The 23,231-nt window shown below is 40.4% G+C and overlaps 1 protein-coding gene across 11 annotated transcripts in view; it reads right to left on the bottom strand.

Moving 5' to 3' along the window:
- Nucleotides 1–12,466, bottom strand: part of SUPT20H (SPT20 homolog, SAGA complex component) — a 38,243-nt gene extending 25,777 nt beyond the window's left edge. For 7 of the 11 annotated variants that reach the window (XM_076364225.1, XM_076364230.1, XM_076364231.1 and 4 more), the window contains exons 1-7: nt 12,406–12,466; nt 10,769–10,866; nt 9,524–9,559; nt 8,345–8,403; nt 8,195–8,261; nt 1,037–1,166; nt 259–362 (exon numbers count right to left, since the gene is read on the bottom strand). In XM_076364225.1, coding sequence (XP_076220340.1) covers nt 259–362; nt 1,037–1,166; nt 8,195–8,261; nt 8,345–8,403; nt 9,524–9,559; nt 10,769–10,771 — 399 coding nt within the window. In that variant the 5' untranslated portion in view covers nt 10,772–10,866; nt 12,406–12,466. Of the gene's footprint in view, nt 1–258; nt 363–1,036; nt 1,167–8,194; nt 8,262–8,344; nt 8,404–9,523; nt 9,560–10,768; nt 10,867–12,163; nt 12,211–12,405 lie in introns of those variants that run through there. The other 4 variants (XM_076364228.1, XM_076364229.1, XM_076364234.1 and 1 more) reach the window with 2 other exon arrangements.
- Nucleotides 12,467–23,231: the final 10,765 nt, after the last annotated feature.

The raw sequence follows: 23,231 nt of genomic DNA, 5'->3' as shown, positions 1-23,231 counted from the left end.
ATTTTGCTAGAGCACAGAGTTGAAGTTGTTTGGCAGCCTTAACCATAACAATGTCTCTTACATCCCTTTCTCCCCAATATTTTTTTTCCCTATATATCAATAAAATATTTATTTGGGGCATTAAATATTACAGTTCCAAATGCACAAGTGTTTTACATCTTGTGGTTGGAATCACCTATGTGAAGCATTAAAAAAAAAAAAATCAAGGTCTATCTGGGTATAAAACGTAAGTTCTTTTTGAAGACAAAACTTTCAAACCTGAGATTTTTCTAAAAGATCAACCAAAATAGGTGGTAGCTCCTCTGCATCCAAATATTCAAGCAGCTCTCCTTCCTCATAAGGCAGCCGAATGGTCTCAGAATCTGAATTTAAACGAAACATATTGCTTTTCTTCTGCCTTTCAAGTTCAAACTTTAACAACATGAAATCTAAAACAAGCTTGCCACAGGAAAAAGCAGGGCCTAGGAAACCTATCCAAACAGGAATTTTTTTTTTTCATAGTATTTTTTACATCCATTTCTGTTCCCAGAGCTTAATTTTGCTCTTATTGTGCCTAAAGGCAACATGCCTTTATAGCTCAATGGGATGAAATTTTTGCTCCCAGCTGATATACTGTATGCTTTTATTGCACGTCACAGTACCAGTGGCATGAAGATGCAACTAAACTGGAACACAGATGCTTTTAGTCAGACCTAGATTTAGGAAGCAGTAAAAGAAACAATTTGACAGAAGGAGCCTGAAGCGAGAGAAGCTCAGATAAGCAACTCAGGAAGCTAAGGGGAAATAAAAGAATGGAAGGCTATCGAAAAGACTCATATCTACTGATTTACGCTGCACTGTTAGAGACCGTTTCTGAGCACCTCACAGTTTTATGCAAATTCGTAGTTCAAGTACAGTTGTGTTGGTTTGGGTTTTTTTTTTTTTTTCCACTTCTAACATAATCCCTTGTGGAGCAGTTAAACGTAAGCAACAACACATTCTAACTATTTATAGAGCATTCTGAATATTTTTAAAAATAAATAGCAAAAAATATTACCTGAACCATTTTTTCCCCTGAGCATAAGTGAATAACCCTCATTTCCCGGATAGAGGTTCACTACCAGACATGACAATGTCTCCTGCATAACCAGCTTCTCAAGTAAATTCACATTTCGCCTCAGCTTCTGCTTTAAAAGTAAACATTGCTTATGAACATAATACTATCAAGTAATTAGTAGCAATAAAAATAATTGCTAGAATAGGAGTACTATTTAGATTAATGTTGAAGTATATAGCTAAACAAGCACAGTTAAATTTAATTGGACTGTATTCAGCAGAGTATATTCATTATGTATTATTATACGTACTTATACACACAGATTTAAAAAAAAACCCACTCATTTAAATAAAAAAAACCCTTGAATTATAAATCCACAGACAACACAGTTAACAAGAATGACCCTATGCTATAATGTTGTAAATCTACAGTGCACTATTATTTGTATAATTTCTATAAGCATCATTTATACCATCATTTACACACTACACATTGTTTGATAACAACAACAACAAAATATTTAGTACTTTCAAATATTCCTAACAGAAGCAGATATTTCTTTCCAGGATTAAAATATTGAATTACAGCATTTGGAAGCTTTCTTAATTGCATTGCCTTGTCTGTATTTGCTGAAATCTGATCCAGCAGCTGCAGACTATTCCCTTTTTTAACTGCAAGAATGATCTTTTCCATGTATAACAGATTTTTAAAATTAATTCGTATGTTTCAAAGACACCATGTACATCCTACAAATTTAAACATTTTAAAAGCCCCCCCGAGAACTTAAAACAATGAATTCTAAACCTCAGATAAATTTTACACCTTCTGGTTGGAGGGTAGATTTCATAGCTGAATACCATCCCTGGGTGGAGCTGTTCATTGGAAGTTAGCCCACTATACTTAGTTGGGTGCACGTGAAATGAGTAGTTGGACAGTCTGAATGCTAGGGTTATCTCTTTTTGAACAAATTTATCTTTGCAGAGATATTGGGAAGATAGAAAGCAGGATCATTACTTGTAGGGGAACTGTTCCTAAGAGAAAAGTGCCGAAAACAAAACCCCGAATACCACAGCAATATAATCCAACAGATCATTTTAAGAGATATGCAGAGAAAAAGGAGGAAAATATTTTTCATCTCCTGCTATGTAGTTTTTGGAACCATTGCCCAAAGTTAACTCTTCTCCATGATGACGGTGACTACATCCCGCTGCCTTTTACAGTTTAGAAATTGTGGAAACTAACACAAAGAAAAGGACAAGTAGCACACAAATCCTGGAGAATCAATGGGGAAAGAACTGGAGGAGCAGGGGAGAAAGGGGGAAAACATGTCATGGCAACACTAAAGGTAGAGACTACACAGGAAAGCCAATTCCTCATACAGGACTCTGGTGATGTAGCCTGTTAGGCAAAATCTTCTTCAGTTAAAACTCCTATTAATCACCCTCCACATCTACCCCAGAACAAGAGACTGCACATGCGCTGCTTCAATTTTCAGACACATTGCTGAGTAGGGGATGTAGCTAGCTATTGGGCTTTCACTTTGACACAGTATGAAGTAGCCTGGGGTACAGTAATTGCCACTGGAGAGCGAAGTCAACACTCAACTAGTCTGACATCTTTGCTCTTAAGAATTGAGATACTCATCTTTTGATGGAAAAGTTCTTTTTCAGTGTTGGATGGATTAATACTTTCATATTTAGTTATGCAATGGCATTAGGAGGACAGAAAGGAATATGAGAATTCTGTAAGAGTTGATTTAAAAAAGGATCATCAGGTTATGTAAGGGAGGTTAAGAAGAAACTAATTATTTATGCTAAAGTTATATTTAAAAATAAAAAAGAAAGCAATCAAAAAATAAAAACAATTCCATTCCTCTATCATTGGGACAGAATTAATACTGCTTCTAGAAGTTGTTACTAATAATACTGTTAACGTTTCTAATTCAACTTTACTATTTTCATGAGCTGAAGAAAAAGGTTCATTTAATTAAGGGCATTATTCCATCCAAAATGGATGGAATTATTCAGGCACTGAATAATTTATACTAACTAGTAACCACTCATAGAATTTCTAAATAAACAATTCATCTTTTTTCCCCAGAAATTTGTCTATGCATGCAAGAAATAGCCATGAGATTTATTTTTATGGAAGGCCTCTGCTCCTTAAACACCTCATAAGTAAAATACATAATGGTAATTCAATTGTAAATGCAATTAAATTGAGTTAATCACATCACTCTGATGTAAATTTATTCAGCGAATGACATGTTAGTTTTATTTTTTTAATTTTTAGGTTTTGTTCAATAATAGTTGGGCAGTTATGGCTCGGGTTTTTTTTGCTTGTTTCATTTTTTTGGGGGTTAGGATGTTGAAGGGGGAAGACAGAGGGGAGGACAGTAACACAGGCCTAAGAACATTTTTGACACTGCATTCATATGACCTGAACTTCTTAAGACATATTCTAAGCACATTTTAAAATACAAAGCCTCTAAGACATTTGTGACGGTGTGCTCCCCCGCCCAACCTGACCTTTATCTCCCGTAACCCTGCTCAAGTGATAACTACCAGGGGCGGTCGTAATGGATGCTGGTCCTGATAGCTGCATCCAGCTCAAAGTGGATTCGAGAGCCAGAAAACACCACAATAACCAAGGGCTACTGTGAGAAATGCACCCACCTAACCACAGTTATCAGTATGCAGATATGACTATGAGTCAATCATCTTACCCCTATAAATAGTGAGCAGCCCAAGAGCCCTTTGAGCTCTCCTGCACAGCAGCGGGCTGCACAACAGGATCTCCCCTGGAGTAGGGACACCTCTCAAGGTTTCTCCTCGAGGTTGAGAGATTCCTTGCTGCAACAGATCCTCGGTAAGTGACTAATAGCATGCTAAACTTTGAAATCTTAGCTAAGTGATATGAAGGATTAATTGCGCATATATAATCCTTTAGACATAAACGGTTGACTAAGTCTGGGACTAGGTTTGGATCCAGCCGCACCTAGACTCTTCTCTGAGAAGGAGTTGAGAAAGCAAAGGGGTCCTTTCTGAATCTCATGGCTCAACGGGAGGGTCTCCCTGACAGTTTTGTCTGACCCTGTCCTCTATGCAGTAAATAATCAAGTGTACCTTGCCATTGAATCTTGTTAAATCACTGTCGCATGTACCATTGAACTTTGTTAACTCACTGTTTTCTATCAATAAAGTGTATAGTTGCTTCTTTCTTACGAGTGAAGTGCAGTCTTGCTCCATCCATGACAACATTGAAGTAAATTAGCATTATAAGTACAAACATTTCAATAAGTAGGTAAAGTTACATTTCACTAAGCGTGAAAATTTTTTATGACTACAATAATCAGCTTTCTCCTTTGAGCTGGCTATTGGAGATACGAGCTCAGAGCTGATATTAAGCATTAGGTCAGGTCTCGTCTGGAAAGGTTTTAAAGATCAAGGAGTGGCCTGAGGTGTATTACATTTCTTAAGTGTTCATCGCAGTATATTGCAAGAGTTCAGATACAAAGCAACCAGGCCAGTTATACTGCTCTGTTACATCAGCTAAAACTCCTAACCCTCTCTGAATTCATCCACAGAAAAGCGGCACTCCTCCCTCCTGAACATGCACCGCAGTGACTGAGTGATGGCTGGGAAGCAGCACAGAGAAGACACAGGTGCTTCCTTTCGCTCCCAGTGACTTCTGATGACTACCACTGAATGAAGAATACCGAGTACTCCTGCCTAACAAGACTGAAGTAGTGATTTTATGCTATGTTTGTTACTCTTCCATCCTTGGCTATGAGCGAAATGTTAATTTTAATACCTACTCCTCCAACGGTGTACTGGTGTTACACAAAATTATGATTTTATCTTTATCATGACTGCTTTTCTTGTACCTCCCTGTAGCATCTTAAATCGATTTTCCCACTTACCTTTATGACTGCAAAGTTGGTCAAAAAACATAAAACAAACAGATCACCTCCATAAAAAAATGCTCTTGTAGCTATTTACTATATCTCTGTGAAATGGAAATCTAAACCACCCACCCCAGGTTCTTCCCTTGACTTTGGACATGTTTCATTAATCCCAGCGCCACTTTACGAATGCATAGAAGATGCACCTTGGAATGTACAATTTTGTCTCAACCTCATCAGAACTATTAACTATTTGAAAATTAACTTCATGAACAATGCTAAGCATTGTTCTTTCAGGAAGCAGAAAAAGCAAAGTGGAGTTTTGTATATATTGACTGAAAAACAAAACCCAGCTCGATAAAACAACTTGAGGAAGCATCATTTTTTGGTTACAAAATACAAGGAATAAACATAAGACTAAAGATGTTTGTGACCTAGCTGAACCAAAATCAGATCCTAAGAGAAGACTGCAACTCGTAACTAAGTATACTTCCACTAGGATGTAACTGGCTGTGTCAATCTTTAGGCTGCCATTCCAATAGAGACTAGTATTAATGCAGCTCAAAGACAAGGGCCATGCAGCCTCTGTAGTGGAGGCAAGAAAACATTTGGTTCGTAAGTAACACCCCTAAGGTAAGTTTTTGCAGATCAAACTTCAGGAATACTGTGGTCTGAACAAAGTCTGCTTTGTCAATTTTTTCCTCACCTTACACACACGTTAGTTATATTTTCTTCAAGAACAGAAAGATGCATGCAAGACGATGTTTTATACAATTTCCCAAATACATCCAACCCTGCATGTCATTCATCACCATCAGAGATTAATCAAGGACAAAAAAATCCCACCAAAACAAGCAAGAAAAACCCCACTGTTATCTGGCACCATTTGGTTTATTCATGTAACATAATTACTCATTCCCCACAGCTACCAGTGTATGTCTTAGAAGCACTTTTACAGCAAAGTAACAGATCTGTGCTTTACTATTTTTGCACTAGTCCAACGTGAAAGTCAAGTGACTTTCATTAGTGAAAGTTTCAGAACACTGTTACTCTGAGATGTTTTCATGCTTGCACACTGATGCTACCATGGGCAGCTGTCAGAAGGCACCAACTGAGAACAGGGGACTGATGAGTGATGATTTTTTTTTTTTTTTTTTTTTTTTTTTTTGTAGTGGAGCCCCTCAGATTTACCTGCCTAGCATAGATCCTTCCAGCCCACAGACCAGGTCTGTTTCCACATTTGTGTTTAAGACTGCTTCCAAAATTATTGATTATTGTTTTGATTTTTATTTCTTTTAACTTTTAGGTACAGGAATGCTGCAAACTAGAGTCCAAATGAAAGAAATTGCTCTAGATAATCACCTCAACATAGTTAGTTCTCTCTTTAGTGTGCATATGCACAAATAGAAGAGATGCTAAGAATTAACGAAGCTGTACAGACTAGACTAATAGAGGATGAATAATTAGTCCTTTGTGAATTATTGTGGAAAATCTGGTCTTCCCTATGAACACGAAGAACAAGGATATGAGTGACCAAGTAAACTGGAGGGTAGAAAATAGGAACATGGGAGAGATGCAGTATTACAAGAGCTAAGATAAAGGGAGAAAGTTAAGACTGAAAAATAATATTCAGTGTTAATTTAAAAATTGCTTCTGAGTGAACAACATAATTACAACTTGTACCATCAAGATGGTACTATACTGGAATAGAAACTGACAACTCTGTACACTAAAACCTTTAAGCTACATTCAAGCCATTGGCCAAACTCTACTCAGAATACTATTTCCTTCTTGAGTTTTATTGTGCAAATAAAGAGACAAATAAGCAGTCCTATGTTCATGGATGAAGTTTCACAATAGCATTATCTTCTAACCTTTGCACCTCGATCTTTGAGCTTCTCATTTTCAATAACTACAATCCATAACATAAGACCAAGATATCTATTAGCTATCCACATCTTCGTTCAGTGAATAAGGGCTCTAAATACAAATTTTTCTATCACAATAAGCTTCCAATTCTTCAGTAAACAACAACTTAAATTTTTACTCAAATCTAAATCAGCAATAATCCACTTCATCTACTGTGATGTTATAACTCTCTTCACTACTTTAATTTTATTATAGTTGGGTAAGTTTCCCTAGTGCCTTCTAGTTTAGCAACAACTATCACATTGAAATCCTACTTTTCTTCCAGATTCCAGTCTAGCAAGCCCGATCTTCTCCCTGCTGCTCAAATATCTTGTTACTCATTCACTATTGATGTTTTAATCTTTTCAAGTCTGTAATTTGCTTAACACCTTACTCACGTTTGATTTGAATCAGCATCATATGCTAAATAAAACCAACTACATCAGAATCACCAAAAAGAATTACAGGTGCTCAGTAACTAATATCTCATTCCCATTTGTCTTCTCATAGGTTTTTACTTCCTTGGGAAGCAGCAATACAGCAGATTCCATACTTCTCATTCCATTTGATATTCACAGTTTAGCAAAGTAGCTTGTGCCTTTTACACCTTAGATTTATTGTTGCTAAGCCTGTCTGAGCTTCTTTGTTAACATCATGAAAAAATTTCACAAAACGCCTTAGCAGTTCATCAGTTACCCAAGAAATAAATCTGAATTTACAGCAAAGCCCAGATTCTAAAAAATTCTCCGCATTTTTTCCTATGGCAGTCATGCTAAGCAATTGATTCTGAAACAGTGATGCTGACAAGAATGCATGTGGCATTGACACTGGCCCTGAACTTGACAACTGACTTCAGCGATGCAGGATTAAGTCAGAATGAACAGGTCATTCAAGCCAGTCTAGGCCTTACTAGTCATATTATATCACTCAGTTATTTTAATAGTACTGTTAGCTAATAAACTTGTTAGATACACCTCTGCATTCTAGACCATTCTTTTGAAGTTCTCTCTTTTTGTATATAGAAAAGCATCCCAAGAGCACAGTCTTTACAATCCTCTGCCAGCATTCTACCTTATTACCTTTAAAAACAGATTTAGGGTTACCAGGTAGCCATTGGCCCTCCCATCATCTTGTTTTTATTTCAAACTGAACTAAGATGATGCTATTAAATTACACAGTTTAGTCCACAAAAGTCATAAAAATTGTTTCTCCTGTAGTGTTAGCCTTAAGTAATTACCAGAATTTCTTCTTTTTTTTAAACAAAGGAAATAAGTGAAATAAAAAAGTATTTTCTGAACTTGCCTGTTCAGACAGCAATGAAAAGCTTCTCAGCAATTTCCACTTACCTTTATCTCAGGCTCTTTTTCACATTCTTCTATATATAAATCATAGAGTTTTTGAAATACGGATTTTCTGAAATTAAAAAAGCTTAAAATGTAACCAAAATTAAATCAAAGAAATGTTATTTAAAAGCTAAATACTGAAACTCTTACTACCTTCCACTGGATAAATACTTTCTTTTGGGAGGTCTCTGACGGGCACTTTCAATTATATACTAGAAAAGTAAACAAAAAATTAACATATATATTACAAAGAAATTTAATTCTAGCTACCAGGCAACTTTAGATCATTACCAGACAGTGTTCTATGGATACAGAAAGTAATTAAGAGTTATGGTACATGACTGTTTCAAAAGTGTACAAACACGACCTAGTGTATGTTACAGTCATCAACAAGGACATATCTCAATTTAGCTGCGAAACACAGCATTTCATGGCTATGGCATGAGTTGCACACAAAGTCTTGATTTTACATTCTTGTTTTGTAATTACAGTAGTAAATAACACTACTGCAGTAGTTAACTGAAATTAACATGCTAAAATACAATCAAATTCATGCATACTTGCTCGACAATATTTACAAATCAAGTAGTCCTCAACATAATCAACTTCAGGTAGTTTAATTTTCCCCTTTTTTCTTGCATTTACACTAGTTTTCTCTGTAGAGCTGTGTATTATAAATACAATTCGTGTATATTAAATATTTGAATTAAAAAAGACGAATAAAGATATCACCCTACATTAAATGTAGCTTATATTCTAGTAAGATTTTTCCAAGTCTCTACTGTTCGTCTGAAGTATTTTGATTAACACCTTAGTTCAGAATTTCAATGAAGAGAGGTCCTCCCACAGAAACATGTATTTCCCATAACAGGGTTCAAGGTAACCATTATATCAGATGTCAGCATGAAAGAACATGAATGTGAAGGCACTTGCCTCTTCGTTCTAACTGGGCTACCCTTAAAAACATAAACAGGATTTTGCCATCTATTTCTGCCAGCTGTCTCTGGATCACCACTATACAGCTCCGCTTATTTCACAGCACACAGATTTGCTGGTTTAAAAGGAGAAAACTGAATTTCTACATAGGCTATCATCATTGTACCTGATGATGTTCTCAGTACAACGGGTAAGAGACAAATATGTGACTAAACAGCAATTTTAGTGAGAATTTTGCAAAACCAGCGTTACATGTATGGGCGATTATTTATACACACACATATATTTACATAGCATGCTCCTTCACCATTTTTCAGAAGAAATATAAAAATATGAGTTATTTTTTAATGGAGACCAATATATTATGTGCAAACAAATAATGTAGCTACTCCTTACCTCTGCACGATCCAATGCCAGTTCTAAAGCTTGTTGCTGCAAGAATTACAAAGGTTTTTTTAGAAAGTCCATTAATTGTTTAAACATCCTCATACATAAAAACCACTACAAAAACTCTATTACTACTGATATGAATTTATAGTTAGAAGATGGGCTCAAACATTCTTTGGCACATACTAAACTTAGCAGCTGAAACCTCATGTAACTGCGTCAACAGTAATTAATCCCACTATCAAGGGTCTACACTTGCAAGGTTTTGACTAAATTATGAAGTCTTAGAACAATGAAAGGCAATTAGAATTAAAAGTAGGACTAGAAATTACACCTAATAAAATAACAAATATTAACCAAAACAATTAGAGATGACAAGTAGAAAATCTAGCCTACACTATTCAAAAAATAAAGTGTTTTGGAGCATCTTCCACTCTTCAGTAAAGCTTAGAAACACTTGTAATAGGTACTCCTTCCCACATAGATATTTGTGTTTTTTCCTCAGTTTAACCCATCCCTATCAGCTGTTTGTGAAAGCAAATACCTTTACTCAAACCTCAAGGAACAGAAGGCACATGAGCCACGTCCAATACATGGCAGTACTAGTTATTTCATACATTAAATAGAATTCAGGGGAGAAAAGCATACTACAGTAACAACATAGAAATATACAGCAAAAATACTCGGGCTTTTTACCATTCACCTACAGTGTCTCTAATACAAAATTTGTTACCTGTTCTTGAATAAAAAGCACTTGACATGCTATAACTCATTAGAACCTACCACTGCAGAACATTAAAGTGTTTAGGTGTTTATATGAGTATGTCAAATATTCATGCTTTCTATATAGGTCTAGTGGATAACTGCATGATTTCAGACATTCAGTTCACTGACTGCTTGACAGTAGGTAAAAATCCATGGCAATATTGTCACCTGTAACTAAAAGAATACTATATGGAGGCAGGATTTATACTTCGTACTCAACTGTCTAACACCAGTCATGACTGAAAGCACACTACTAGCTTTATATGATAATTCCTATGATACACTAGACAGTGACTAAGTGTTTAGAAGTATTTACAAGCTATGAAGGAAGACATCCCTGAAAAAAGAAATATCACAACTCAGGAGCGACAAGCAAAATAATTTGTTTTAAGAAAATGGGAAACATTAATGGCATTCTCCTCATCAGCCAGACAGATAGCAGGCTAGAGTGAAAAGATCTGAAAATATATTACCTGAATCATAACTTACCATTGTAGTTGAAGCCAGGTGACCAAATGGCAAAAGAAGTACTTAAGAAGTTTGGTGCAGTAGGCAGAGAGTCATATTTTATGGTCACACTTGGGGTACTGAAAAAAAAATCAAGGAGAAAAAATACCACTAAAAAACTAAATAAGCATTTTATTTAAATACAACATTTTCAGTGGTTAATTGTACTTAAATTTAATTTGCATAGTATCCTTTCCTCCAAAAGTAGAAACAAAAAAGTTCCATTCAGTGTAAGTGCAGAGGTTCCTATTCTAATGACTACTACTTTGTACAATCATTTTACATTAGTATATTAAGTAGTAACATAACAATAAGCATATAATTGAAATTATATAGCCAAGTACTCTTCTCTATTGCAGCAGTCTACCTAGACACCCCAAACATCGCATCCACAGAAGGCTAGAATGTTTAATGACAAGCAGCCAGAACATTTAGTATACCCTATTAGTTTTTTTGTTTTGCTTTTATGAAGGTATTATTCCACAGACAACAATTCCACTAGCAGTGCCTTCTAGCACTATTTTGAGATGTTAGTTTAATACTGACTCACAGTAGGCTGTCAATTACGAAGTGAATAAAATTTGCACAGCACTAGCATGCTCCTTAGATGTCCTCGCCCTCAGATACTATGTCCCTATGCCGTTTCATTTTTAAATTCAGCTAGATAGTTGCATGAAAAGAAACCCTAGCTCAAACCCCCCAATCTTTAAATCCTGTCCTTAGTATCATTCCCAATGAGGAGATGTGAAAATTCAAGTCAATTTTGCTTTCACATTTGAAAACTACAGTGCCTCACTATACTTGAAACATTCACTTAAGAAATTCCACCACACATAACTTTAATTTGTGGAAATACTTCTGTTGCAGCTACACTCCACATCAGCCATGGCTTTAGCAAACACCTTCCTAGATCTCAGATGACATACGCCTGCTACCTCACACCTCCCTAAACCTTACTCAGCTGTTTCAGCGTGGAAACAATTTCAACAGAAAAAAAGCCACAGTGACTCAGAGCTCCCCGCAAGGCTGAAACCTGCTGGCTTCTGGCAGATGGCGAGGTGGTGGGCGAAAAGGAGCCTGCACAGGATGGCCCAGGGGGGCGTCCATCCGTGCCACCCTACAGGCAAGCTGCTTTCCGAGCAACCTCTCCGCCCCTGCCCTGGCTCACGCTGAAGCCACGTCCTAGAAGCGGGAGACCGAGAGAGCACCGAGCCCGACCGCGAGCGAGGCGCAGGTGCAAGCCCCGCGAGGGACGGGGAGCCCGATCCGCCCAGGCCCTGCTGTAACCGCCCCGCCGAGCACCGCCAGGCGGGCAGCCGGGCCAACCGCACCTCCGCCCCGCCGGGGCTGCTGCCGTCCCCGCGGACACGGGCCTACCTGCGAGGGCGGAGAGCGACCGAACGGAGCCACCGACCGCAACAGCCAGCCGGAAAGGGCCGGGCCGGGCCAAGCCGCAAGGCCGCGTTGCGGCCGGGCCGAAGGGCGCAGGCCAGGCCCTCAGCTCCCGCGGCCCACCCGGCCCAGCCCATCCCGCCAGGGCGCAGGGGGCCGCCGCCACCCGACCAACCGCCCCCTCCCCAGCGCGGGCGGGGGAGACTCGCGACGCCGAGCGCCGTTACCTGCCGGCCTCCCGCGGGGCCCTGCCCCCCGCACAGCGGCCCCCGCCGCCCGCTCATCCGCCCCCGCCACAGCCCACCGCGGCGCCCCCGGCCGCTTCCGCCCCGCCGCTTCCGAGTCGCTCCCGGAAGGGGCGGGGGCAGTCGCCACGGCGACGAGGTGGGCTAGGTTGAGGGCGGGAAGCGACTCGCCGCGTCGCCACAGAGACGGGAGGGCGGGCTCCTAAGCCCCGCCCCTTCGCAGGCGGCCCGCGGGCCCCGCTCGGGCCGGGAGTAGCCGTTGGGCGCTGAGGGGAGGGGCGGCGCGGGGCGACTGAGGCGGGCGGCGGCCGAGTGATCCGAGGCCGGGAAGTCCGTGAAGTTTAGTGGTAGTGAAGTGCCCGGATACCTCTGCAGGCCAAAGGTTTAATGCCGTTGTGAAGAACTGAATAGGTTTCCTCGTGTCTCAGGGATGCCGTTAAGGGTATTTGAAGATTCTGATGTGTGACTCCCGTCCAGCAGCGCGTTGTGGAAACTGGTTTCCCTCAGGGCAGAGAGGAAAGGTTGGGTGGTGGATGGTGTGACAGCAATTCGAGGATAGAGAAGGATTACTTGGGAAGGGTATGGTGGACACATGGCTGGGGAAGCTTTGCTTGGCATAAGCTCAGTGCCTGAATGTAAATTTTACTCGATCATAATGCTCTGTATTATCATAATTCCCATTTGAGGTATACCAGAATTATTCTAAAGAATGATACTGGGAACATTTAAGCTTCTTTTGTCTGTAACAGATTATTTTGAGTGTTTTAGCAGCTGCTTCTGGGTAGCTTGCTAAAGCTGCTAGGTGATTCATCAGGTCATTATGCAAACAACCATCAGTCTGAAGTGATAAAAGCTGATTTTAAAATTGCATTAAAAGCCCGCTGTTTGTAAAGTGAAAAAATGCCTGGTTTTGGGGGTTTGTTTGTTTGTCTGTTTTTCTGGAATGTTCAATTTTCTGTAAAATCAGACAAAATAGATAAAGCAGAACTGCATAGCAGATTTGGTATATATATGTTCATGTACATATTGGAAATTTCTTTTAATTACATAGTCAACAACAAAGGGATTGGAGACAGCTTGAGAAGAAATCTTCTGTGACCTCTCCCTCCAGAGAGGTTAAATAATGCCTGTATTACTTTTGGCAGACACTTGTCTAACAATGATCAGATCTGTCTGCAAGTAAAGTTAAATAATATGTTGCAGATTAACAAATATCCGGATTACTTGATAAAATATCTTTGTAATAAAGGATTGAAATATCATCGTGTTAGGAAAACAGTTTAAAGTAGGATTTGTATTCCTAAAATCGTAAGAATTGGGAAAAAAAAATTAAATTCATCGTCCCTCAGCATAGACAGGAGAGTCAAAGGATGTGGCTAAAATAAACTACTGCCGGGTTCACATGAGCTGCCTATGGTGCTATGTTGGATCGTTTCTGTGGGCATCCTGGCAGGAGGGTTCCTGGTTGGGATGCACTCCCGATATCTGTACTCTGAGTCTAAGTATTTCCAAGCTCTCCCAGGCACATCTATGCTATATGTTGCACATACTGTCCCTGGGCACAGCACTTACCCAACTTGTTGCCTGTTATTCCCAGGCCTTTCTAGCACTTCTGACTGAGTAACAATTTATTTGTTCATAGCAATGAGCAAGTGTGCTGCCCCGTGATTCAGCAGCCAGTCCTATATGAAAGACCACACCTAACACTACCCTTCAGTGCTTTTGTTAACCTTGCAGTGCTGACATGTCCTACCAAGGGGTGACTTGAAAACTCAAGGAAATTTAGTCATGGGGAGCTCCGGGGAGCTCTGGGCAAAGAGTGATACTGGAGTGCTTCCTGTAGGATCACCCAGGTACTCTATCTTGTTGGTGCTGACGCTGTTTTGGTTTCAGCACTGGATTCTTCTTAGCCCCTCTGCATCTCACACTCAGACCTACAGCCAAAATGTTGGAAGTCATAATTGCTGATGATGCTTAGAGTCTCTCAGAGGTTCTCAGTACATACAATAAAAACGTCTGATGGGATCAGTGTTATTCACATGTGGGGATAAAGAAGACGGGCACCTAATTTCAGCATGTGAAAAGCTGCTTTAATGGTTTGTCAGGAGCCCACGTTGTTCCTGAACATCAGAGAAGAGATAACCAGGATCCCATCCTGGTCCAGGAGCAGGTGGCAGTTTTTCCTGAACTCGTCCAGGCACCTAATAGATGCATGGTACAGTGGTTCTGCAGCTGCATTTGATCCAATTTTGAAGCTGGCCCACCTTTGAGCAGGCAGTTGGATTACGTTTCAACCTAAATTTTTCTGTAGTTCTGTGCTGTATGCCATCTGCTTCACATTACCCAGTAACTATAAAAGTTATCAGAACATAATTGTCATTATGAAAGCCATTTTTGGTCACTTTTTTCTGTGAACTGAAGAACGCTGGGAATGTGAGAGCGCTATATTGTTAGCTAGGCTTTGTTTTGAAAGGATTAATTGTATTTTTTTGATCTCTGCTTAAGTCTGTAACTTTCTGTATTTTGATATGATTAGTCAGAGTTGAACATAGCAAAATACAGGCATAAATTAAATCTCATTTCATCTCAGCTTAATCGGATGCCTAAAGCAACGCTGTGGAGAATTGGCTCACCACCAGAGTGGCAATGTGCAGAAAGTTTGTGTGGTTTTGAACTCTGTTATATTTCACTCGGGATAATCAGGCAGCCTCTTTCTGCCCAGCAACATCATCGTCCCCTTTGAGGGACCCACACACTAACAAGATGTTCTTGTTGCCATGGTCTAGCTTGGTGACCACGATGCCAACCCTTAGCTGACTGCACATTCTGTCACTGCTCAGTGCCCATCTGAGCAGGCCTTCGGTTGGCTCATAGAATCATAGAATCATTAAGGTTGGAAAAGACCTCTAAGATCATCGAGTCCAACCGTCAACCCAACACCACCATGCCCACTAAACCATGTCCCTAAGCACCTCATCTACACGTCTTTTAAAGACTTCCAGGGATGGTGACTCCACCACTTCCCTGGGCAGCCTGGTCCAATGTTTCACCACTCTTTCAGTAAAGAAATTTTTCCTCACATCCAATCTAAACCTCCCCTGGTGCAATTTGAGGCCATTTCCTCTTGTCCTATCACTAGTTACTTGGGAGAAGAGACCGACACCCACCTCCCTACAACCTCCTTCCAGGTAGTTGTAGAGAGCGATGAGGTCTCCCCTCAGCCTCCTTTTCTCCAGGCTAAACAACCCCAGTTCCCTCAGCTTCTCCTCATAAGACTTGTTCTCCACACCCTTCACCAGCTTCGTTGCCCTTCTCTGGACACACTCAAGCACCTCAATGTCCTTCTTGTAGTGAGGGGCCCAAAACTGAACACAGTATTTGAGGTGCGGCCTCACCAGTGCCAAGTACAGGGGCACGATCACTTCCCTGCTCCTGCTGGCCACACTATTTCTGATACAGGCCAGGATGCCATTGGCCTTCTTGGCCACCTGGGCACACTGCCGGCTCATGTTCAGCCAGCTGTCAACCAGCACCCCCAGGTCCTTTTCTGCCGGGCTCGTGTGGTGCTGCCTTTGAGAGCCGCTCTGTGCCAATGCGCTGGATGCCATAAAGTCTCATAGGGATTTGCAGTGGAGAAATGGCGACCTGAGTAGCTGCAGGAGAGCTGTAAGTTTCATAAGACCTCCTATCCAAAGGCTTAGTTAATATAGCTAATAACACATTTTCCTGTCCGTTCTCGTAAAAAGATTATCATTATGTGAAAAAGATTCTTGCTTTACTCTCAACTATTCACTGTCTGACTATAGAAAATGAAAGACTGACACTTCAGCTATATTCTTAGACTGTACCACCAGGACTCATGTTTTGAGTGCCTTTTTTTCCCATTTCAGTTCAGGCTGGAATGAGGAGATCTAACCTCTCAAGAGTGGTGTAATGCATAGCCATGATCTGCCTGAAGACTCCCCCAAATACCTTGTATCTGAGGCAGAAATGTCTTTTCAGTCCTAGGCAGTAACCTGTGCTATGCTCGGCCTCTGGAGGGCCTGCACCCTTCCCACAGCGCTACCTCCAAGTTAGGTTATATCTGGCTATCTGTGTGTGGGTTTCAGCTTGCCTAACATAACACCGTGGTGGGTGAGAAACGGCATATTGCTGTTACTTCAGTGTGAACCTTTGTTTACAAAGGCATCTCAGTGTTGGATTTGGAAATGTGCTTTCTTCTCAAAAGAGGAACTAGATGTCTTAGGATCACAGATGGTTTGCATATTCTCTAACCATATTGTCTCTTTATGCCCTCTTTGTCCCCTTACTAGAAACAAATTAATATGTATTCCTTATTGTACACAGATGGAATAAATAATGAACATATGGCCAACTTTTACACACTGATGATAATGGTAAAGAGTATTGTAATTATGGTGTTTTGAATGCTTGCCGTTGTCTGTTCTAAGTCTATTATGGTCATTCTACCTTCTTCCACTTGACTTGGCATATATTAGTCATATGTATTTTACTGAAAATTAGTCTTTTCACTGCAGATAGTTTGTCACTGGAGCTAACTAGCTAAAAACCACATATATGACAATAATACATCTGGGATCATTAAAGCAAGAGTATAAAGCATCTGTGTAAAGAAAAACTATTTGTTTCTTCATAATTCTATTAAAAATATGTAGCAAGAATCCCTTGGGAGATTCTATCCATGTTCTTATCCTCCTGGAAAGGTTGCAGGATTTGTGATGACCGTTTTGGGATAGGGAAGACTGGTGATGGAGATACAAATCCTGCAATATATTTCTAGCATTTGTTATACTTGCTCAGAATAGGAGGCTTTAAATTAGAGATTTTTTTTTCTGAGTTCAGTGATTAACTCTGTAGCACTGGACATGCTTTCCTGGTCATTTAGCCATTCCTTGTGCTAGGTCAACATCCTCACCACTCTCTTCCATTCTGAGGAATTCTGAGCATCATTTGCAATATGAACTCCTGTATAGTCTTTTCCCACTTGAATGACCCCAACAGTCAAGTGATGAAGCCTGCCCTCCCCAATTACTCATACTTTTGGAAATCTTAGACTTGGATTTCCTATAGCAAGCACTATGTACTTGATTTCAGTTAGCTTAATCCAGTTGTCTTTGTGTTCTCTCTGTGTTCTCTACAATCCATGTAGAAAAACCTGAAGATTTTGAATGCAGTTTTTCAAACAAAGCTGGAGGTACAGAACAGATTTGGGAACCTACTGACTTTTCCGGTGAGAAAACTGGAAAATTAGTCCTCAGGGTTGGTAGTCCATCTATACTGCCTTACAATTTGTTCCATCTGTCTTTCAATTTGTTCATCTCATTTTCTTCTTTGTGCAGCATGTGCCATTTAAAAAGCTGTCTTTTAAAACTCCTTGGTTACCATTCCTCCTACACTTGCAGAGCATTTGAAGATAGATGCTGTCCAAGAATCATAGAATCATAGAATCATTGAGGTTGGAAAAGACCTCTAAGATCATCGAGTCCAACCGTCAACCCAACACCACCATGCCCACTAAACCATGTCCCTAAGCGCCTCATCTACACGTCTTTTAAATACCTCCAGGGATGGGGACTCCACCACTTCCCTGGGCAGCCTGTTCCAATGTTTCACCACTCTTTCAGTAAAGAAATTTTTCCTTACATCCAATCTAAACCTCCCCTGCCGCAACTTGAGGCCATTTCCTCTCGTCCTATCGCTTGTTACTTCGGAGAAAAGACCAACACCCACCTCGCTACAACCTCCTTTCAGGGAGTTGTAGAGAGCGATGAGGTCTCCCTTCAGCCTCCTTTTCTCCAGGCTAAACAGTCCCAGTTCCCTCAGCCGCTCCTCAGAAGACTTGTTCTCCAGACCCCTCACCAGCCTCGTTGCCCTTCTCTGGACACGCTCCAGCACCTCAACGTCCTTCTTGTAGTGAGGGGCCCAAAACTGAACACAGTAGTCGAGGTGCGGCCTCACCAGTGCCGAGTACAGGGGCACGATCACTTCCCTAAAGAAATTATGCTATGAATCATCTTGCAGTTTACTGACTAAATTTCATTGAAAGTTCTTGCTACCAAACAATGAGTGTGCTTTCTCCTTCAGAACAGGGAATGCTCACAATAAAGCAAGCCATTTCTCCCCATCCCTTCTGTGCTTTAATTGAGCTCTCAATTCTTTCATACATGTGTTTTTGTATTCCTTTTCTCTGGAAGCTGTTAGCTGAGAACAGCCCCAATACAGTATTTCAGGCTGGGTCATTTCAAATGCATGGATATTGTGGGTCCAGGTTTGCTTTACTGTGTTTGCACTACAAAGGGTAAGGCCTTGGGGAAAACAGGCATTCTACATTTCCTTTTCTACAAGCCCTTTTAGCGTTGACTTTTATGTACTATCGCATCTGCAAGATCTCACCATTTTCTATACTACTTTTAGCACTAACAAGGTGTAAATTCAAATTAGTGAGATAAATGCAGGGCAGTGGATGAATTTAAAGAGCAGGCTTTCTAGACTTTTCATGTTTGGCACCTTCAGCTTCTGAAAAGCCAGGGTAGGATTCTCCTTCAGATTCAGACTCTGCGAGTTTGGGTTTAAACTGACCTTTATTTATTTATGTTGAATTTCACCTGCCATTTTAGTGCTTAGTCACTTTCGGATGTGAGTTCATCTTTACTATTCTGAACAATTTGGCTTTATAGAATTTTGCCACCTTGTTGTTCACCCACTTACCCAGATGGTTTCTGAATGTGTTGAACAGCACAGGTCCATCAAAGATTCCTGTGGAGCCTTACTGGTTCCCTATGGAAACAGGCTATTTATTCCTTCCTTTTGATTCTTATTTACTCTTAAAAGTCCATCTTAAGGCAGTCTCTAAATCCAGCCTGTAGTTCTCTTCACCTACACTTGAAGTCCTCTATAGATGGGCCCCAGCAAATGCAACTTCTACAATCTTGTCAGTTGCTCCCAAGTTTTAGTCATCCAACTTAAGAGTAGTTGTCCATCCATAACTTAGTCTCCCAAGCTCCTTTTCCTGATAGCAGCATCCCCCTTTTAGACCTCAGTAAGAAACATGATTTTCTTCTGTTTGAGTCAAGAACCTTGTCTGGTGTGACAGATGAGATGAACAGATTAGGGTCTGTATACCCCATGCTTCTACAGGCCAATTTGCTTTATTACATTAAGGGCTCTGCAGTGGAGATCTATCACTTACATGGATCTCCACTTGACTTTAGCTGAACCCAGGTTTGTTGATCACTGCATTTGAGTTCTCATATTTAAACTGATGTCCCCTTAAGGTTCATCTCTTCCTCATCCCTTTCAGTTGTAGCGTGGTATGACTTTTCTGTCTTGGGTCAGCAAAATTGGTTTTGTTCTGTAATACTGACAGAACAATACTTGACAATACTTCTTAATTCTCTCAGCATTGTTTCTTTACTAAATTAAGCTTTGAAATCAGTTGATCCTATACTCATAGCCCCACAGAAGGAATAGGGAATAGCTATGCTGCTGCAAAGCTCCACTGGAGGATGAACTATGATAGAAGCATTTGCAATGCCTCTTTTGTTCCCTTCTCAGGCTGAAGGAAAATTAATCCATTCACTTGGAAAGATACTTTCCTGCACATGCAACCTTAGGTACCTTCTTGGGACAAGAGCCAAAGCGCTCTCGGTTTCCTTTCCTACCTACACGTTGTCCTGACTGGACAAAACCCTGAGCAGCCTGGTCTGCCCCCATAGCTGATCTTGCTTTGAACAGGAGGTTGGACTCTTCAGGTCCTGAAGTATCCCATGAGCAAATGGCTTTTGCATAAGGGATTAACAGCAGTTGCTGTGAAGCCTGCTATGCCTCTTGATGTTCTGTGAGCTCAGTTGTCTATAATAAGATCAGTCAAAGACTAACTCTGAATCTGTGATACCTATTATTAGATTAAAAAATATTTTTCAAAATTTCTTAGACAGGAACCGAATTTTAATATATATGTTTCACTTTGCTGACTGTGTAGAACAATAAAAATACAAACCAGAAACAGCAGATCAAAGTGTTGTGATGGGACTATGGTGTTTTTTTTAAGCTTTAAACATTTCTGTGTAGGTGAGAAGTCAGTCTCATTGTTAATCTACCTAAATTTGATTATTCTTTAAGAATAACAAACCTTCATTCATAGTATCTATCTGTCTATAAACAGATTTGCATGATTAGTGATGCATTCATGGGAACAGAGTACCAGACTTCTGTAGCCATAGTGATACACTTGTCCCAGTACAAAATTGCAAAGCTGTTTTTCACTTTCCTGTGCTGTTTCAAAATTAAATGGCTTGCAGGTGTATGAATCTGAGTCAGATTTATAAGCTCAGGCTGAGACAGTGATTCAAGTATGGTCCCTCTCATTTGAGTACAGATGAAAAAAGAAATCATAGACACACAGAGAAATGACAGCGTGCTATGAGTAGGAAGCTCTTTGTTCAAGTCAGACAGACTGTGGGCATGTGAATGAAACTTGGGGCAAAGAGCCATGAACTCCTGAATTCTAACTCAGTTATGTCATTGACTTTCTGTGTGGGCAGTTATAAATCCCTGTGGCTAATATTTCCTACGCTAGGTATGTACATCCGTATTTAGGACTTAAATAATTTGCAGGCATGCTGAAGACCCACAGCTTCTATTTATTTTTAAGATCAGGTATACCTTGTCAAGTACAACCATCCATTCTTTTGTAGGCAAATATTTCTAATTTGACTGTTTAAATAGAATTTTACAGTTGGCGAATAAAGATAAGCAACATTCTTATTCAATTTATGTTCAATTTGTTGTCTGAACATTTGTTTTTCCTTCATGAAAGCACACACAGAAAGTTATAGAGAAACCCCTTCATTTATTTTCGGGCAGTAGAGGTCAAGAAAACATGAAATACTGTGGAGTAAATGTTTTGAAGAGAGTTGGGGTAGGATTCAGTACATGATTAATACACATACAGTAACTATAAGTGAGCTAGGAACATAGGTGTTTGTTATACTCAGTAAAGCCTAGAAATCAATTCAGCTCACTCTAAAGTAGATATCTTGCATAAGCTTCAGTTGCTTGAAGGTAAGTATCTAGTTCCTTTTGTGATGCCCCTGGGGTACCTTAGACACTTTTTCAGGACTGGCAAATATGACACAGAACTTGAGGGAGACCTGTATTCTTCAGCTGGAGGGGTTACCTAACAGTCCAAAATGGTACTATACCCCTGTCTTTAGTCAGCCTGTGGCTGGTCAGCCGAGTCACTCTCTTGGACTTCTTGGCTGCACTCTGACTATGGGAGCATTAACACATGTAGACACCTAAAATTAGGTGTCTCCATCTCAAATGGAGTCTTTCTGCAAAAGCTCTCGTGCCTCAGTTTTGGGAAGCTCAGCCAGAGACACTTAAAACCAGCCTTTATTTTCAGAATGTTCTGACTTACACTCAGTGATTTAGGCATCTTTGTTGGGTTTCCAGTTTGATGGCTAAAGAGATTGATTTATCATTGCAAATCATTTATGATTTCTATCCGAAAAATATAACAGTTGAAGCTACTCACTTCCAACCACATGTGTTACTTTGAGTTTTCTCTTCTGATGACAGTTGAAGTGAGCCTACCTAAAGCTGAACTACCTTGTCTACGTTGCAGGACATTATGGAGCCGTAGGAGGATGAACAGGGCATTCACATCACAGACGTATAGGACACCTGGAGACAACCTCTATTCCACAGACCATTTCAACTTCTTCAACATCTCCATCTTGCCCTACCCTGGACTTATTTGCACCTCTAACACTTTACTTCCCAGTCCTACATAAAAGACTGTCTCACTCCTACCAACATCTCACAGACACAAAGGAGGAGCAGGATGGGCAACCTGGCCCAGAATGTCTAATTACCATCCCTTCTTCATTCCTTCCCCCTTGCTTGAACTTGACAACTCCTACTGGGCATAGCACAAACTGGTCAACAGGAGATGAAATGGGTAAGGACTTGCTGGGATTTCTGTACACAGAAATGTGGAGATTGGAGACTGAATTTAGGAGCTAACATCCTCCTCAGGATAGCAAATAAAGCAAGAAGATTTAATAGCAGACCGATGGTAAATCTGAAATGTCATGGGCCACAGAGAGTAAGCCAGAGGCTGAGGTTACTAGGAATGATTTTTGGATGCAGTTTTTCTGTTTCTTTGAGAAAGGGAGGGAGAAGGAAGTAAGAACTGGGGAGATGGAGAACGGTCAGAGTAGATCAGCTCCCTGATGATCTGGAGGCAGGCAGGCAGGGTTAGCTAGGGCCAGAGGAAGCTGTGCAGTCCAGGTTATACTTTATATAGAAACGCCACTCTGGCTGGTCTTTTTCCTGCCCTGTGCTTACATAGAAACCATTATGAGAATGCCAAAGCATGCTTTTAATAATTGATGTTGTCGCAGGATTCTGGGATGATGCTAGGTCAATCTCTTGCTTGTGGTTGGAGTTGGGATAGCTGTCATTCTCTTTCCAAAAGCCAGGGAACCTGTGATTGGAGGTGTGTAGTGCTTGAGGAGTTGTGCTGGAAAGTACTGCAGGGCCCATAGACTATCAGGCTGAGTCCACTTGTGCTGCAGAACAAAGTCTGTGAAGAGGTGCTGAGTTTGGCACTGAGGGCACTTCGAGGAGAGCTTAGGGCAATATAGATGCAGTCAAAAATTTAAGTATGAATCTATGATTCCAAGCTTATGTTATGAACTGTAGCATGCTAGCATATAAAGGGAGGATGACCTTTAAACCATCTCTTACATTTTGAATATTTCAGGGGAGAGAAATTGTCC

The sequence above is a fragment of the Aptenodytes patagonicus genome, chromosome 1 (assembly GCF_965638725.1).
Source record: "Aptenodytes patagonicus chromosome 1, bAptPat1.pri.cur, whole genome shotgun sequence".
Classification (NCBI taxonomy): domain Eukaryota; kingdom Metazoa; phylum Chordata; class Aves; order Sphenisciformes; family Spheniscidae; genus Aptenodytes; species Aptenodytes patagonicus.
The sequence above is the reverse complement of the archived record's forward strand: the minus strand, read 5'-3'. Positions and strand labels throughout refer to the sequence as shown.